Source organism: Centropristis striata, chromosome 13 (assembly GCF_030273125.1).
Source record: "Centropristis striata isolate RG_2023a ecotype Rhode Island chromosome 13, C.striata_1.0, whole genome shotgun sequence".
Classification (NCBI taxonomy): Eukaryota; Metazoa; Chordata; class Actinopteri; order Perciformes; family Serranidae; genus Centropristis; species Centropristis striata.
The window spans coordinates 8306245-8323609 of record NC_081529.1 but is presented as its reverse complement, the minus strand read 5'-3'; the positions used below and the strand labels follow the sequence as shown (position 1 = coordinate 8323609).

The following is a 17365-nucleotide window of genomic DNA, read 5'->3' as shown; positions in this document are numbered from 1 at the left end:
CTCCACTACAAGTGAAAGTCCTGCATTCGAAACTTACTTAAGTAAAAGTACAAAAGTAGCAGCATCAAAATGTACTTAAGTAAAATGTATTCTATATGAGTGGAACCACCTAGATTGTTAAATATATTCCAAATATATTATTGGATTATTATTATTGATGCATTTATGTAAGTATAGCTCATTTAAACTACTTAATATACTGTTATGAGGTTTAATTAAAATCACTTTAAATGTATCATTTTTTAAATGTTAAATCTCGACCTGAAAAGTAACTAAAGCTGTCAGCTAAATATAGAGGAGTAAAAATTACAATATTTGCCTCAAAATGTTGTGGGGTAGAAGTACAAAGTTACATAAAATGGAAATACTCAAGTAAAGTACAAGTACCATAAAGTCATACTTAAGTACAGTTCTTGAATAAATGTACTTAGTTAGTTTCCATGACTGTTAATAATTAAATAATTGGTCTATGCGGAAGTGCCTATAACCTGTGTTACTTGTAATGGCCAGCAGAGGGGGACTCCACTGGTTGCAAAAAAAAGTCCAAATTATAAACATATACAAATAAATAAACTTTGACTTGACTTGACTTGACAAATTGAACCTTAAGTTAAGTCATGTTACGCACATATTTGACATCATGTTCTATGTTATGTACATGAACGAATACATCTGGATAAACTGTAATTACTTTGGAGATCCCTGGACGTTTCATATAACCAGGTCATAATTTGAATTTATCAAATGCTAAGCTGCATGTGTTAAGTGCTAATTAGCAAATGTAAGAGACTAAATAAAAGTGTCAGTAAAATAAAGTTTGTGAGCAAGGCTAATATTAGCTTGTACACATAATTATGGCAGCATTGTCAGTTTGAGCATGTTTGCATGCTGATCTTAGCATTTAGCTCAAAGCTTCATATTGCTCATAGGGGCACTAGCATGGCTGTAGACTATTGATCTTGTTGTTTAAAGGCAACTTAAGGCGTCTTTCCACTTTAGAGTACTTTTTGTAAAGCGGCTGAGTGTTTTGGCTACTCCCACTAGTTGGTTCCCCTCGGCCTCTGTTCCCATACAGCTACTTTTGTAGCGGCTAAACAACGAAGTTAGAATGTGATGAAAATAGTTCTGCAACACTTACGTGATTATTCAGTGACAATTTAGACCGTAACTTCAGTGACGCGACGCTGACAACAGAGTGACTTGCCGGTGGTCTTTCTTTTTCCCTTGTCCATCGTTTTCTCTTCTTTGGTTTCTTGTTCTTGATTCTCTCGTCTCAGTCTGCTCTGCTTATTTCTTTTAGAAATGGTGCACTGAACTTTACAACACACCTCTTTTTCCTCCCTGAAATATCCACAAATATATACAGGCACTTATAAATACAAAGTACATGCACACTTACACACACACACTCTCTCACACACACACACACACACACAGATGCATATATAGCATTTACATAAAATTCCCCCATTAGTCGGCTACCTCCTTGATTGTCTGTCTGTCTGTCTGTCTGCTGATTTGCTTATCAGCATATATGTATGGCCACACAATAACCCTCCTCCTACTTGTTAACCATCAGAAATCAATGTTAACAACACCTGGTGTTGTAAATATCTACTTTTTATTTTGATTATTTACCTTATTTTCTGTTTAAGTTGTTTGACCTTTTCTTCTTCTGTAAATAAAAATAAAGTTGTCCTCCAAAAGTGGGTGGTGGTGGTGGGCCAAAAAAAACTAAAATAAATAAATAAATAAATGGTGCTGTTATGTTGTGGTTCTCTCAAGTTCTACTCACATCATACCGCCTCAACTGTATCCAATCAGCGTCGACTAGTTAGTAGCGGCTCAGAGCCGCTAACCAGTGAAGTTGGGCTGATCTTGGGCGGATCCTCTCTCTCAAGCCACATCTATAGCGGCTCACTAGAGGGAAAATACCTAATGGAAACATGCCATTTGTAACTTCTAACTTATGACCAGGGAATCGCATAAATGTTGACAGATGTGTAGCGGAGCATAGCTACTGACAGAACTGCACTAATCTCATTCTTACACAAGACAGAGAGCTATCTAATGAGGGCAGAAACACTACAGACTGTTTGATGACATCATTTTTGGTCCTGAGCACGAAATGCTGTTGCAGTGTTTGTTTACTGACGCCGAGCATCCATCCTCCATCTTTGACCAGCTGAGAATGTGAGAGGTAGGGAGCAGTTGTTGAGTCATTGGTATTGATCAACAACTCTATCAAACCCCTGTAAATATACTGTGGGCATTTTGTACTACAGGGCAGTAAAAATCTTAATGCACCTTTAAGTCGCTCTGGATAAGATCTGCTTGTTAAAATGTCAAAATGGTGAATTTACAGACTTCACAGCCCAGCTCGGATTAACAGTGTAAAAGCGACAGTTGTGTTTTTGGATGTGAGGTGCTTCTATAATGTGGGAAGTAATCACAGCTAATCACAGACACCTCCATAATGAATTAGGCTTTCCGTCTTCATAAAGCATCGTAAGTCAAACTTGGCTAGAAGCTGGTGTTTGTGAGTGTACGACGTAAAAAACAAGACATGTTTTAAATGCACTCCAGACATTAGCAGCTGAGCTAAACGCACATGATTTCAGCTTTGATTTTCTCTCGGATGTTTTGCCTGCATCCTCCTGCTTATTATTCATACATTTAAATGCATTTCCACAAGGGACCTGCTCAGTACAAGCACAATATTACACTATTGGCAAGTGAGCAGCGTTGGAGACTGCTGCTGGAAGATAAATGCCCTTCTCAATGTCAGTTTGATGGCAATTGCTGAGACAGGGGAGGGTTTTCTTCATTTACTTCCATCAACTAGATTTTTCAATCTGTCCCGCTTCCCTGACCTCAGATAATTATTATGCATTGTGAAAGACATCTTCAACCTCAGTGTTGATCTCTCCTGGATAAATAAAATCATTATACTGTGAACTGAAATAGTTCACTCTGAAGCCATTTTTTAAATTTGACAACAGGTCTCAGGCAGGTCTACTGTGCTGCTGCACGGTCCAGCAGGAGCAGCGATGGTGTGGCGGGAGAGGAGAGAGCAGCCTGAGAGAGCAGCCTGGGAGAACCCCGAGGGGGCTGGACGGCATCAGACGAGGCTGTGTGGAGCGCCAGCAGCAGTGTGGGTTGTTGAGGGGGCAGACCCAGACCCAACCATTCCACCATACAGTCACCATATGGCCCTCCTCGCTCCCCCTCTCCCAGGAATTCCTGCCTGAGAGAGCAGGAGAGACAGCTTGTGTGTGACAGAAAGATCATGCATTTGAGTCTGTGAAAAGAAGGCAAGCAAGAGAGAAATACTCAATGAAGTGTTTCAGATCATGTAAGTGTGTGTGTTCTGAGAGGGAAAGGAGGTTCAGAGGCAGACAGACTGTCTGTGTGTCCACTACAGAGGGCAGGGGGACGTGAGAGCCATGCACAAGAGGTTATACCTTTAAAAAGTAATGCACTGTAATTCATAGATAACCCGTGTAATTGGGAGCCAGGAGGCACAGCTGATACTGACGTTTGTTGTTAGGCAGTGACCTCTAGTGGCCGTAGTAATTATGACGGGAGTAAAGGAAGGGAGGGAGAGAGGTGACGTAGCGTAAAGAACGCAAAGGTCTATTGAGGGCGGGTGGGAGTGGAGGTGGATGGGTAAAACGAATCCCCAACTTTGACCCAGGAGACTGTTTGTGTCCCCTTTGAATACTAATTAAACATTGTTTAAAGCAAAACAGTACAGAAGTACTTTACCCGAAAAATACTTGTAATAAGAAGAATGACTCCTTTATAATTCCCGCCTAGAGAGCCTGCTCTGGCACTGTGTGACTTTGGCTGGTACAAACTGCCACAGTCAGTGATTTTATGGTACTTATAGTAACTGTATCCCACATCGGACACCGCTTGGCACTTAAATCCATAATCTGACACATCTTCAATGCCACACTTTCTGGTGTTTCACGGTCATTTTGAATAAGATCCCCACCACCAGTGTAGGTAAAATTGATTTATAGATACTTAACAATCTACTAGAGAAAGATCGGGTGACGATCTTCAAAGTACAACTGTATTTTGAATGTACTGTATTTTATTGTGAAGGACAGAAGTACGGTCCGGGTATGTTGATAATGATGGTTGATAACGGTGATATTTATTTGGCTTACCCAGAAACACCCAATTTTCCCCGAAAAACTCAGCAGCCCCCATCGTTTTACAGCGAGGAGATCAAAGTGTCCGATGTAACATACAGTTAGCACATGGCTAATTCACCAGCGTTAGCTAACGTTTGCCGTCTCTGGTAAACCCAAGGCTAACGTACACAGTTAAAAAGATATACAGTCTGAAAGATAAGAAGTTAGACTCTAGTTTGGATAACACTTAATTAATTGGAAAAATAACATGATCATTTATATTAGTAGTTAATGTGAAATTTTGATAGAATGTTAGCCAAAAGCTGTCCGATGTGGGATACAGTTACGCTACACACCACCAGCTATGTCACTGATTTTGGTGAAAGGACATCATGTTTTGAAGGAAAATGTTCTTGGTTCTCCTGATGGTTACGATAAGTTAAGCTAATGGCTAGCTGCTACGAACAGTAGCTGCGGTCAGCTAACCAGTCAGCTGAGCGTGCTGCCAGGAGTGTTGATGACACAGGAGCTTTGGAGGTTTTCAGCCCCAGGACGGGGTGGAACTTTGGTTATCGGCGTTGTGCCAGAACGAAAACCAATCGAGAAGGCAACGCACCCCACCTCAGAGGCAAAGAGAAATTGTTCATTTTGTGATTAAAGCACCAAATTTATCAGATGTGTTGATAGATATATTGGGAACAAAACTGGATGTTCAGCCATCACAAACTCAGAACCTGGTGGCTGTGGCAACCATTAAAAAAAAGGCCACCAGCAGTTGGATCTGCAGTCATGGAAAAAAATATTAGACCATTGTTTTCTTCAATTTCCTGTTCATTTTAATACCTGGTACAACTAAAGGTACATTTGTTTGGACAAATAGCTCATAAGAGTTCAATTTAAGAGCTGATAACTAACCATGGAAATGGCTAGATATCAGCTGTTAAATTAAACTCTTATCAGCTATTTTTGTTGTTATCATTATATTTGTCCAAACAAATGTACCTTTAGTTGTACCAGGCATTAAAATGAACAAGAAATTGAAGAAAACAAGGGTGGTCTAATAATTGAATCCATGACTGTAGATCCTATAAGCCTGAGGACCACAACTTTATGGACTTTTACAAAGAAATTGATCATGAATGAAACTGTAAGGACTCTAAAGAAATACCAGTTTTAAAAAATCTTGCTTCAAGTTGATCTGTAAATTAATTTCCGTACATAGATACATCACACTCCACAATGTAACTGAATTTTTTTCACAGCCCAATCACTTTTACCAATTTGTTTTGTTGCCTAAACCTAACCAAGTAATTCAATTTCACAGCATTACAAAACAGCGACAGTGTGACCGCCTTACAGTGTCATATTTCATAAGATATCATACAAACTGATGTGCATACGTTTTTCATATCGCATAAAAATCTGTCCTTGAGAATATGTTACATAAATACTCACAAATGAAGCAAGAGTCAACAGGATGTGTGTTTGTGTGTGTGTGTAATTCAGACGTAAACACCAAAAACCTTAAAAAGACTCAGTGCCATATGCGTGAAACTTATAGTTTTTTATTATTAATACTCAACACTTCATTTTGTTCATCATGTACAAAGAGAAAGAATAGTCTTATTTGAGCACTTATAATTGTAGATATCAATATTATCCTTATTAGAAGTACCTTAATGATGTTTTTTTGCAATTTTGTCATGACGTGGTTAATTTTGTTATTGAGATTACTTTGATCGTTTCCATACAAAAAAAACAAAACAAGGTAAATGTTTCCCCCAATATTCACTATTTACACAACCTGTACAATTATTTGTTTTTGTGTCGTTTTCTGTTCGTATGGTGTAAAAATTTCAGGGATTATTTCAAAGAAAAGGGCCACAAAAAGAGAAAAAGAATGGCCAAGAATAATATTATGTATATCATTATGTATACAATTGATAGTATTCATATGTTACATTTTTTGTCAACCCACAGTAGATTTAATCAGGCTATGTAGTTTCAGTGAACATGTGATGTTGTGAAATACATTTAGTAGCAACCCCTTATGTCTTTTTCCAATCAGGTAAAGCAATCAATCCTAACTGAGTGAAGATGGAAAATAGCAATATTAACAAACAAAACTGTACACAATTTAATTGAAAAATTTGTATGCATCAATATAAAGCAATATCAATACATATTAATACACATACACAAAGATTTAAAATATGAGTAATGCAATAAATTAGGGTGAACTGGAAAATTATAAGCAGCTAAATTACATGGACCTTCACAATAAATCAATCATATAATATCACAGTATAATTCTTCATATCGAAATGTGACTTGCTGATTTAAAAAATGTGATTAGCAACAACTGATGTGAGAAATATGATGTCAAACACCTTTCCTGCACAACACAAAATGCAAAAAATACATTTTTCAGTTTAACCGGTACATCGATCCCTGTAGCCGACCGCGTCATGCTCTTATTTGGTCCCATGTGTCAGTATCCCTGACAGAAAAACACACGTCAGCTGAGGTGATATTACATCCTCCAACATCAGGATGTTCCAGCCTCACTACACTTGCCACAGCCATTTCTTGTGTTGTAAAAAAAAAAAGTGACACAGTGTTTTTGCTCAACATGACCCTTTTGAACAAATGTGTTGTGGCATGCTCGTGTGCAGAGAAGTTAGCCCGGGACCAATTTGGCCGTGAGGGAAATAAAGACTTGTGACGAGCCGTGCTTACTCTGCATCACTGCTCGACCTGCGCATGCTGGCTGCAGAGCAGAGCAGCTGGAGGTGGTAAAGGCCTGATGATAGCATGTTTACCACAGTGTCAGGTGCACCTTGACTTCCAAAACCAGCAGCTGGAAATTGGCCCTTCTAATGCGTTAAAAAAAACACAGGAAGTGATGAATTGGCACATTTAGTTTACAGTGAGAGCTTTTTTTCTGTTTGGTCATCCTGTTTATTGCAAATGAGGAGAAGGAACGTGGTGGCTTGTATGAAAAATATGCAAACTGACAGAGTTTACGTGCACACGGATACATTTTTCACTTTTCAATCAACCCTCTAGACATAAAAACAGTTGAGGAGAAAAACAGAAGAGAGATGAATTTCTTCTCTCAGGGCTGGGGCGAAGATTATAGAGACTTATTGGAATCAGTACCATACAGAAGAAGAGCGGGGGAAATAATTTCTGACACAGGGACAAAATTGCATATGTTCACACAACAAATTACAAATTATATTTCCCGTCTCGTACGGAGAAACAAGCAGTGCACAAAGTTGTACAAATATAAATTAGAATCCAAAGCTTTTAAGTGTTTCCAGCTGTCAAATAACACAGTTTAGTAATATGTGAGCTAAAATATAACAACAGCCGTTGTTCAGATTCCCCCTGAAGCAAAACTCAACATAAAATGAGACATGACAGAACAAAGGTTGCACCTTTTAATAAGGGGTTGCACAAATGCATTTCAGCTCCTCAATAAGATGAAACTACACTCACTCTTGGTTTTTCCACAATATTGTGCTGAAAATCCTCAGCAATATTAACAACATCAACACTGGGGAATGTCCAGCGCGTATTAGTGTGTGTGTTTATATGTGTGTGTGCATGTGTGTTCCTTTACCACAGTGATGTCTATCCCAAACGCAGAGAGGGAACGGGATAGGCCGGGCCGACGATGGCTCTGAATTCTGTGTGCAATCACCGTTAGAGCCCAGGTCAAAAAAACGGGCAACAAAAAACACAAATATCTTGTAAATTTTTAACAAGGATTGCTGCTTAAAAATGAAGGATCACAATATACTGCCTCTATATGCAAATATCATCTATGTATACATGTAATATTGTATTCCATAAATGTGTAGATAATTGAATTTATCTCAAAAAGCATGAAGAAGAGCTTACCTTAAAAAGAGAGAATCTAACACAATTCAAGGGAAACTTAGCAAAGACTCCTAAAACTAAACTTTCCCCTTTTTATCACCAAACGTCTACACCTACAGTAAATTATCCTCGATTTCCAACACTTTAGTGAAAATATGAAAAAGCATAAGTCTTAACATAATCAGTATACTGATTGGTAAACTATCATAATTAAGTAAACATGAGATTGAAAGAAAGAGAGGTTCAATTATATCACTTATGATTAGTAATATCTGTGTCTTAACTATATTTTGCATATTTTTGTTCATGTATTTTTTCTTTTTATGTGTTTTTATTATTGTTTTGTTTATTTCTTAAATTGCTGTAAAACATATTGAAAGTTACATCCTGTCTGTCTGTTTACTGTACAAAGTGAAAAGAGTTTTAAATATATTATTTACAAGGAAAAGATTGAACGTACAAATGCTGACACTGATTGATGCCCACTCCAAAGTCTCTCTTCAGCTCTTTCTTATTTCCTCACCATTTCCTGTTCTCCGTCTTATAACCGTCTTGCTGATAATGGTTGACCTGATCTTTCAAAATGTGTGCGTATATAAAAATTCCAGAGATCCCAATCTATTTATTAGGAGAGTCATGGGGGAGGGGGGGAGGGTTGGTGGATGGATCTGTTTGATTTAAGGCTAACTCGATCAGTCTCACTTTGACAGTGTTATCTGTGGAGCGAGGGGAGGAGGGGAGGCCGTGGAACTTATGAATAGTTATCAGCAGGTTAGTGGAGGAAAAAACAGCTGTTATCATTCCGTCGTGATTCGCTTCCCTCCACACACACACACACACACACTCACACTCACACACACATACACGCACGCCAACCTTTTACATTGGTGCATTTAGATTAGGGTATAAGATAGAAGTCCGCAATGACAAAGTTCACACTCTTCACATTTCAGCAGCTCCCTGCGCAATCTCCCGCAGCCCTTGAACTTCTGACACCTCCAGCTAATCGAAGATCAAACCTTTAAATAACTAATAGAGGCTTCTTTATTCTGTACAGTAATATGATGAGTCATCATCAGACAGCTCTGGATAGGGGGTGGGGGCGATGGGATGATAAGGCATGTCTACTGAGTGCCTACTCTGAGTAAAAGGTCCTGTGCAATAAATGAGGCCTCTTCAGCTAGAAAGACTATCTACATCAGTCAAAGTAAAAAGCCGGAAAAGCTTTTGCAAGATGGACGCCTCCGCCAGTCTTTAAAGGGGACCTATTATGCTCTTTTTCAGGTTCATACTTGTACTTTGGGTTGGTTTCTACAACATGTTTACATGCTTTAAAGTTAAAAAACACTAATTTTCTCATACTGCCCATGGGTGCTGCACTTCTAAGACGCTCTGTTTTAGTGTCTGTCTCTTCAAGTGCCCCTTCTGAAAAAGTCCAGCTCTGTTTGTTCAGCGTTTCTGGGTCTAGCCGTCTAAGTACCGTCATTGCAGCCAGGGGGAATGACTGTAAGGGATTAAAGTGGCACTTCAAGAAAAAATAAGCAATAAAGGTTTCAAACCATTAACAAAATTCCAACATGAATGTGAGCTGGACTTGGGGAGAAAATCCCAACGTTTGCAAACAACATTACAGGTTTCCTTGATGTTAGCATGTAGCTACATGTAGCAGGGGAAAGACTAACTGAGGAGAGCAGCGGTACTTTTTGCCTTGGAAAATCACAAATAAAAGCTTCTAGGCATAAAAAAATGACACAATCAAACACAATATGATCTAAAATTGGGCAGAAATGAACAAAATATCGGAAATCAAGATTTCAGGTTTTCCTTATGTTGGCATGTAGCTACATGTAGCAGTAGAATGACTGTAACAGAGTATAGCAGCTGCACTTTTTGCTGTGAAAATGTATCTTAAAATTGGGGAGAAATTAGAACCAACTGCATCCAAGATAACAGGTTTCCCTTACAATAGCACGTTGCTACATGTAGCAGTAGAATGACTGTAACGGAGTAAAGCAGCAGCACTAAAATTGGGGAGAAAAAAAGATTACAGGTTTTCCTTATGTTAGCATGTAGCTACACGTAGCAGTAGAATTACTGTAATGGAGAAAAGCAGTAGCAATTTTCCGTAGATAAATCATAAATGAAAGCTTGTAAACCAAAAACTACACCATGGTCTAGCAGGAACCTGATACAGAATTTGGGGGGAAATTAACAATATTGGCAATTGAGATTACAGGTTTTCCTTATGTTAGCATGTAGCAGTAGAATAACAGCTGCACTTAATGTCATTAAAATGTATCTGAAATTGGGGAGGAATTAGAAACAACTGCAACCAAGATAAAAAAAAAGTTAAGTTTCCCTTACATTAGCTCGCTGCTACAAGCAGCACTGAAATTGGGGAGAAATCAAGATCACAGGTTTCCCTGTAGCTAGACGTAACAGTGTATATAATGGCACTAAAGCAGCATGCCTAGATTTGTAATAAGCTTACATCAGCTTGGGTTATGAGTAGAAAAAAGTGTTGGAAATGGAGCGTTCAGAATGGTTGATAACCTGAAGTTTTCTCTTGTAGGGATTACTTTAACATACTTTTACCACATCATTTAAAACTCTGGCCATGTTTGAGAAAAAAATGTAACATTATTATATATGACAGAAATTAAGGAAAAGCGTAATAGGTCCCCTTTAAGTGGCGCTCTCAAATAGACACCCTCCTCAGTTCAAGCTTTAATCGGCATCATTGTCACGGGGCAACAATACTTACTCCTACACATTTTGTTGCATTTCGCCAACATAAACAGCAGTGCATATATTAATCATACACAATGTACAAACAAAGCTTTCTGTGTGCGCCTCTTGAACCGCTTACGTGAAAAGTAACGCCTTCTACAAGATACTGGTGAGAGGCTGAAAAAAAGTGAGTGCCTGGTGATCATGTAACCTGAATAAAAGAAGTGGTCTAAAGGCTGCCGTGTTGTGAAGTGAGACGCGTCAGTCTATCCGTGACATCCTGATTACATCTGGTTGGTAAAGCGCTGCCCACATTTGACATATGAAATTATTTTACGAAGTTATAAAACATCTTCTCTTGTATCTAAACCATCAGCTGCAGCGTCTTAAGCCTGCTGTAAATTTCCACTGCAGTTTTGGCTCATAAATGTGAAGAGAAACGCAGAGCAGCCTAAAAGCACGCCGGTTCGTCCCGGTGCTGCCTGGTGCGGAGGACACATCCACTGGAGACCATTAAGGCACGTCCTTCCTCTCAGTATCTTCAGCTTCGGACAAAAATGCGTCGTTCACAGTAACACAAGTTCAGACCGACAAAATCTGCATGTGTTTAAGTGTGTGTGTGCACTTGATTTGTAATGTCTTGAAACATCAAATGAGGATTTGTCAGCTCTAAACGTGTCTTCCAGATCCTGGATTTTCCACAAGGAGCAAATAAATGTATGAGAATGGAGTAAAATATTCTACAGAAAACAGAAAAATAAGGAGTTAAGGACTCAGTCTTTCTGGCTTGTTGGTTAAACAACCTTCCTGCTGCCACCCGGGGCAGACAGGATACAACTACAGATACTAAAACAGTAGTGAAATATTATACCAACAGAACATAAAACAAGAAAAACTTAGTGATATCATAAGCAGTGTTATCATAATCAGCACTAACATCTTTGTTATTCACAATGTTATCAATATTATTGTTGTTCGTATACCCTGTTTTTTTCTATAAGAATATCTTATTATCATTCATGATTGTATTTCTCATAGCAAACAAGATCAGCTCTTTTGGCGTCAGGGATGAGGAGGAGGAGGAGGAGCGGGGGGCCGAGAGGAAGGGGAGAAGAGTGGGACGGGGAGAGGACATGGACAGACCGGGCTGTCTCCTTCCAGAGAAGAGAAGCACTCGTCATCTCCTGTGTCGCGGCTCTCGGTAATCGTGACAATGTCTCCTTTCTGCGGTGACACAGGGGCAGATGGGCAGTCCGCTCTCGCAAGTCTTTTTTTCCTCAGAAGCACTCAGCGGGAGCTCTCAGACAGCCATCACATCGCACCAGGCTCACACGTCCAATATCAAACTCAGATGAGCTGTCGCCTCTTTGCGATAATAACCAAGTACATTGACTTCTGCCTCGCTGGTGGATGAAATGATGGACTTGTTGGAGTCGAGCGCTTTTGTGATGTTGAGGGGAATGTTGATTGACTGTGTTTGGACATAAAAGTAGAGTAGCTTTGGCCGTTTCTGAGAGAGGGGTTAACATCCCACACCTCCTCAGGGTGTCCTGATTTTTTACCCATTTTTTTTTGCAAAATCAAGATATTTCCCCCTTATTTGTCTATTTCACCGTTCTCTCCTCTCTTACCTCATCGTGCTGTCCCAATATGGGCTAGGGTTGCAGTGTGTGGACAGTGTCTTTAAAATCATCCCTGATCTCCTAACACTACACGCCTCTATTCCTCCCCTCCTCGTCCCTTGCCATCGTCAGCTCCTCCTCCCCCTTTTTTAAAATCTCTCACACGTCAGACTCAATGCTGGAGAGTTTCTCGTACACATGGCCATTGCTTCCATTGAAGGGACGCGGGGGGCCGACCCCCAGCATGGAGCCGTGGTGGTTCATTCCACCAAGGCTGAGCTCTTTCGGGAACCGGGGGGCCACGTTGGAGATCACCCCGGCTGTGGCGGACGCCGGCAGATATGACGTCGTGCTCATCTGGCTCCTGAAGTCACTTCGGCTGTTTTTGGCAACTTGTTGCTGCTGCTGCTGCTGCTGCTGCTGCTGCTGCTGTTGCTTTTTCATGTAATACTGTTTGGCTCCGTGCATCAGACACTGGTCGTCGCCAAAGGTGGGTATAAAGGGGTTTTGGTTTACCCTGTCGGGGTAAAGAGATTTGGATAAAGAGAACCCTCCACCACCCCCTCCTTCCATCAAAGACCTGTCCCTGTCTCTCATGTCTCTCTCTCCAAAGGAGCGGCGGTGGAGGCCTTCGCCGCCTCTAAACAGGCCGAATGGCGAGCCGGGTCCTTTCCGACCCTCACCTCCGTAAAACAGCGGGTCCCTGTCTCTCTCCCTTTCTCTCTCCGAGCCCCCATGTCGCTCAAATATGTGTGCGAAGGGGCTGGTGCCCTCCATGTAGCGTTCTTTCTCCTTCAAGCTAACACTCCTGGGTGGGGGCAGCATCCCTCCCATACCTGGACCACCCATCCCTCCACCGCCTCCCAGGCCTCCCATCAAACTTCCCATCCCACCTGACTCCTCTTTTTGAAGGTCAACAAATGCATCGTACGAGTGCTGCCGCCTCAGTGGTTTGCCGAATCCACCCTTTCTCCTTTGCTGGCCCTGAGATTGAGACTGAGGGCCTGCGCCCATTCCTCCGCCTCCCCCACCTTTCCCTCCCCCCATCTGTTCCAAGAGGTGGTTGTTGTCCTCGCTGATATCGTAGAGGTTTCCTGTCTTTTTACAGCCCTCGCAGCGCATGCAAGTCGCAGAGCTGGGGCGGCTGTTTCCTCCGCCTCCAGAGGACCCGCAGCTCATACCACCGTATCCACCACCTCCTCCTCCGTGCATGGACATCTGCTTGCCCACTCCTCCCCCACTAGCCCGACAGTTCCTGCACTCCCACTCTCCCCCTGCCAGCCCAGATCCTCCGCCACTCTTTGAATCTGACTTTTTGGGTTTGCTCTTCAGAAAGTCGTCCACTGGAACCAGGCTGGTGCAGGCTCCCACTCCTCCATCTCTACTCCCAGGGCCCTCCGTCAGGTCCACATGCTCCCACTGAGGGACGCCCTCTTTGGGCCGAAACTGGTCCAAATAAAAATCCCTAACGCTCTCCTTTTCTCTGAAGAGATAGTTCCCATCGTTGTTTCCTCCTCCTCCCCCTACACCTCCTCCACCTCCTCCTCCTCCTCTCTTCCGTTCAGTGGGGAGAAGCGGTGGGGAGGAAGAGCGGTGGCCGTGGTAGTGGTGGTGGCTGATGTGGTATGGTTTCCTCCTGTAGCCCAGCTCGATCTCATCCAGCTCCCGTCTGGACTTGGCAGAGGCCGGCCTCTTTTTCAGGCTATCACGGTATTGTTTGCGCTTCTTGGCATTACCTTCAAGGTTTCCATAAGTTACTGTGTGCGTGGAAATGTCCGAGACATCTGAGCGGATATTCCCGTCGTCCTCTCCTCTCCCTCCACAGTAGCCGTGCCCAGGGATAAATGTGGAACTTGAGGCGCCCCCCTTGAAGGAGAACTTCCCGTACAGGTCCGGCAGGCCTCCCTTGAAGCCCTGGCTTGGGGGAGGAGTCTGTCCAGACAGCAGGTCAAACTTGCTCATGTTCCTGTGGGTCAGCGCTGAGCAGGGCTGTGTGGTGAAAATTGGCGCCACCCCTCCACCCAGACTGTCACAGTCGAACATGCCACCCTCCAGGGAACTAGCACTGCCCAAGCTGTGGGGCCTGTTGGGAGGAGGTCCGCTGAGCCCCAGCGTTGAGCCATGGTGGTGCAGGTAGTGGTCCTGGTACAGATTGCTATCCTTTAGGTGGAGGTTGCCAAACGTCCTCTCCACCTCGCTGATGTAGTCGCTGAACATGTTGTCTTCCGGTAGGTATGGTGGCTTGCAGTCCGAGTGGCCCGCCAAGCTGCGGCGGTGTTCAGAGATGTCATAAACAGATGATTCACGGCGGATGAAGTCCAGAGCGCTGTGGGGTGAGCCGTTCACCCCTGACAGGGTGGCCATGTTCTTGGCGGTGCGTAAGAGGCGCATGATGTTGGAATGGGTGTTGTTCATGGTGGCTGATGGGGAGTTCAATGCTGAGCTGCTCTTCTCCTCGATCTGCACCCCGTGGATACAGCTGTAGATACCCTGTGTGAGGAAATATAGGCATTAAAGAGTGAACATCTTATGAACGATTTGTATGGTTTCCCACAAAAAGTAATACAGTGAGATTATTTAGCTTTCCTATGAAATGTTGTCCAGTGAAGTAGTATAAAATACATGCTTGGAGTGGGTGGATCTAGCAAAGATCGGCTTTAACAAGACCAGTGTTCACGTCCTATGTACAGAAGTTGTTTTTCCTAACCTTGAACAAGTTGTTTTAGTGCCTAAACCTAACTAAATAGTTCTGGTTTCCCCTGATGTTCAGTAAAAACCCATTGCATAAGTGCCTTCTTGGAGCTCCCATGGTAAGTAAATCATGATGAAGTGCCCCCAGGGTGACTCTAAATGAAGGGCCCTCAAGGGTGTCCTCAAAATCAAGAAGATGCAATGCAGTGTCATAGGCTAATACATGCTAGAAAACGTTTGTGTGCTGATGCCCCACTCATTCAGCTGGTGCCCTTTTTAAAAAAAACACAGTCCACCCGTGGTTCCTTTTCACAACATTAACATGTTTAAAACAGCGATCAGTCATTTTTTGTCGGATACCATGAAAATTCATGTGCATTTCTTTTCGCAGTAAAAAACTGAATCAAAAACATGACTTCCTTGGCGAGGTAATAAGAAAAAACAGATGTAACATGGAATTTATGGGGAGTAACATGTAGTATATTAGCTGGTGTGAGATAAAGCACAACAGTGCAAGTGAGCATACAGTATGAAGATTCAGAGAGGATAGTGTAGCTGCATGGTGGATGATTGATAAAGGCAAACTGGCTGTAAAAACCCCTGGGTCCCACTGGTCAATACCTTTAATCAATGTGATTAGAATTCAGCTGAACAATATCCTCCGGCAGTTATTAAACACCTCAGTCCCACTACTGCTCCACGCCAGAACACAATCCCCATCCGAAGAGAAAGGCCAAGCCAAAGAGACGCCGGCTGCGCGTTACAGTGACAGAAAGATAAACTGCTCCATTTGCATTCAGTGATGTACGATACAATATTCAGATAAAAATGGATGTACGGAGGAGAGCAAACCAGGCATGACAGATGGGGACGGTAAAGGATCAGATCAATTCCAAACAATGATTTTGCTCAGTTTTTCTGGACGTCTGCAGATGACTGTGGAAAAAGAGGGACGCTTTGGCCGCTGTTAAAGATCAGCTGACCTGCTCACCACGGGAAAGGTCACGACATCAGGCTGGGGGTCAGCTGGCTGTCAAATGTTCTCTGCTGTTAACCTACGACTCCTCCCAACCTCCTCCTCTTATCCACTAATATGACTCGTTGACCCTCAGCTCTCCTCTCCCTCGCCGCTCGTTTCTGCTAGTTAATTAGCTACATGGACAGTGCCTGCATTGCAGCAAAAAGGCCTTCATCCCTCATTCCGCTTTTATAGATAATGTTATTACTTCTTTCAATTTCACAGTCTGTTAACAGCCGAGTATGTAAAGCTTGACAATGGCTAGAACCGAGAGAGGTTACCATAAATACAAAAGGACTCATATTTGAGAAATACGGGGGTTGGGAGAGAATCTTGAAGTGGAGGACAAATGCATACGCCCACTTGCGTGATATTTCAGGGTTTTTTTCTCCACTTAGAACCATCTTTCAATGTTTATCTGGTCCTTTTCTGTCTCATCTGTGTTTCTTTTTTCCATCTGCCTGTTTATATAATTTGTCATCACTTCATATCTTTTGTTTTTCTTCTTTTATTGTCTTGATTACACCCCACCTGCTGCCAAATCTGTCACATCTTCCCTCTCATTACATCTATGACAACAGCACTTTTTGGCCAGAATTTTCCATGAAGCACACACCTTAAAGGGATAGTTGTTTTTTTTTTTTTAAGGGGGGCTGTATGTTTTTTTTTCCATAGTCACATTCAACACGACATGCAGCCTGACAGGCTGAGATAGGATTTCCTCCACATGGCTCTTGTTCTCAATACCAACTTGTCACCAACTTGGCGTCACTTTTTAATGCCCTGAGTAGCCTCACGCAACTCACATGCACTAACATGTATGCGGGCCGTACAGGCAAAGAACAGAACAGCTTGACTACAACAAACACAGAGGGAGTGTGACTTCATTGTCTGGCCAGAACACTATACATTACTCTATATATAACACTTTCTCTTTGCATAGCAAATAGTTGTAGGCTGGATGTTGTTCTTAATGTTGTTTTAAGCGCCTTTAAATGCAATATTCTGAATATTTTCAGTGGTTTCCTTGCCCTCAGACAACCTTTTCCAACAGGGAGCTGAAGTGGCTATTATTGCTCTCTTCAAAGCCACCAGACTCCTTCGACAAAAACTGTAATTTTACCTCGCAGAACACAGGACTGGCTGCTCTCCCACTGCCTTGATAATAGTTAATTTGTTTGTGTTAATGAGACCCACCTTAAAACACATCTCTATAACTGCAAGTGCACGCTATATACACTTTAACCGTATTATGTTGCTGTGAGAAAGCC

At 42.1% G+C, this 17365-nt stretch overlaps 1 protein-coding gene across 4 annotated transcripts in view; it reads right to left on the bottom strand.

Moving 5' to 3' along the window:
* Positions 1–6278: 6278 nt before the first annotated feature.
* grin2ba (glutamate receptor, ionotropic, N-methyl D-aspartate 2B, genome duplicate a) overlaps positions 6279–17365 on the bottom strand; it is a 184192-nt gene continuing 173105 nt past the window's right edge. For all 4 annotated transcript variants that reach the window (XM_059347242.1, XM_059347241.1, XM_059347243.1 and 1 more), the window contains one exon: positions 6279–14875. In XM_059347242.1, coding sequence (XP_059203225.1) covers positions 12545–14875 — 2331 coding nt within the window. In that variant the 3' untranslated portion in view covers positions 6279–12544. The remainder of the gene's footprint in view (positions 14876–17365) is intronic.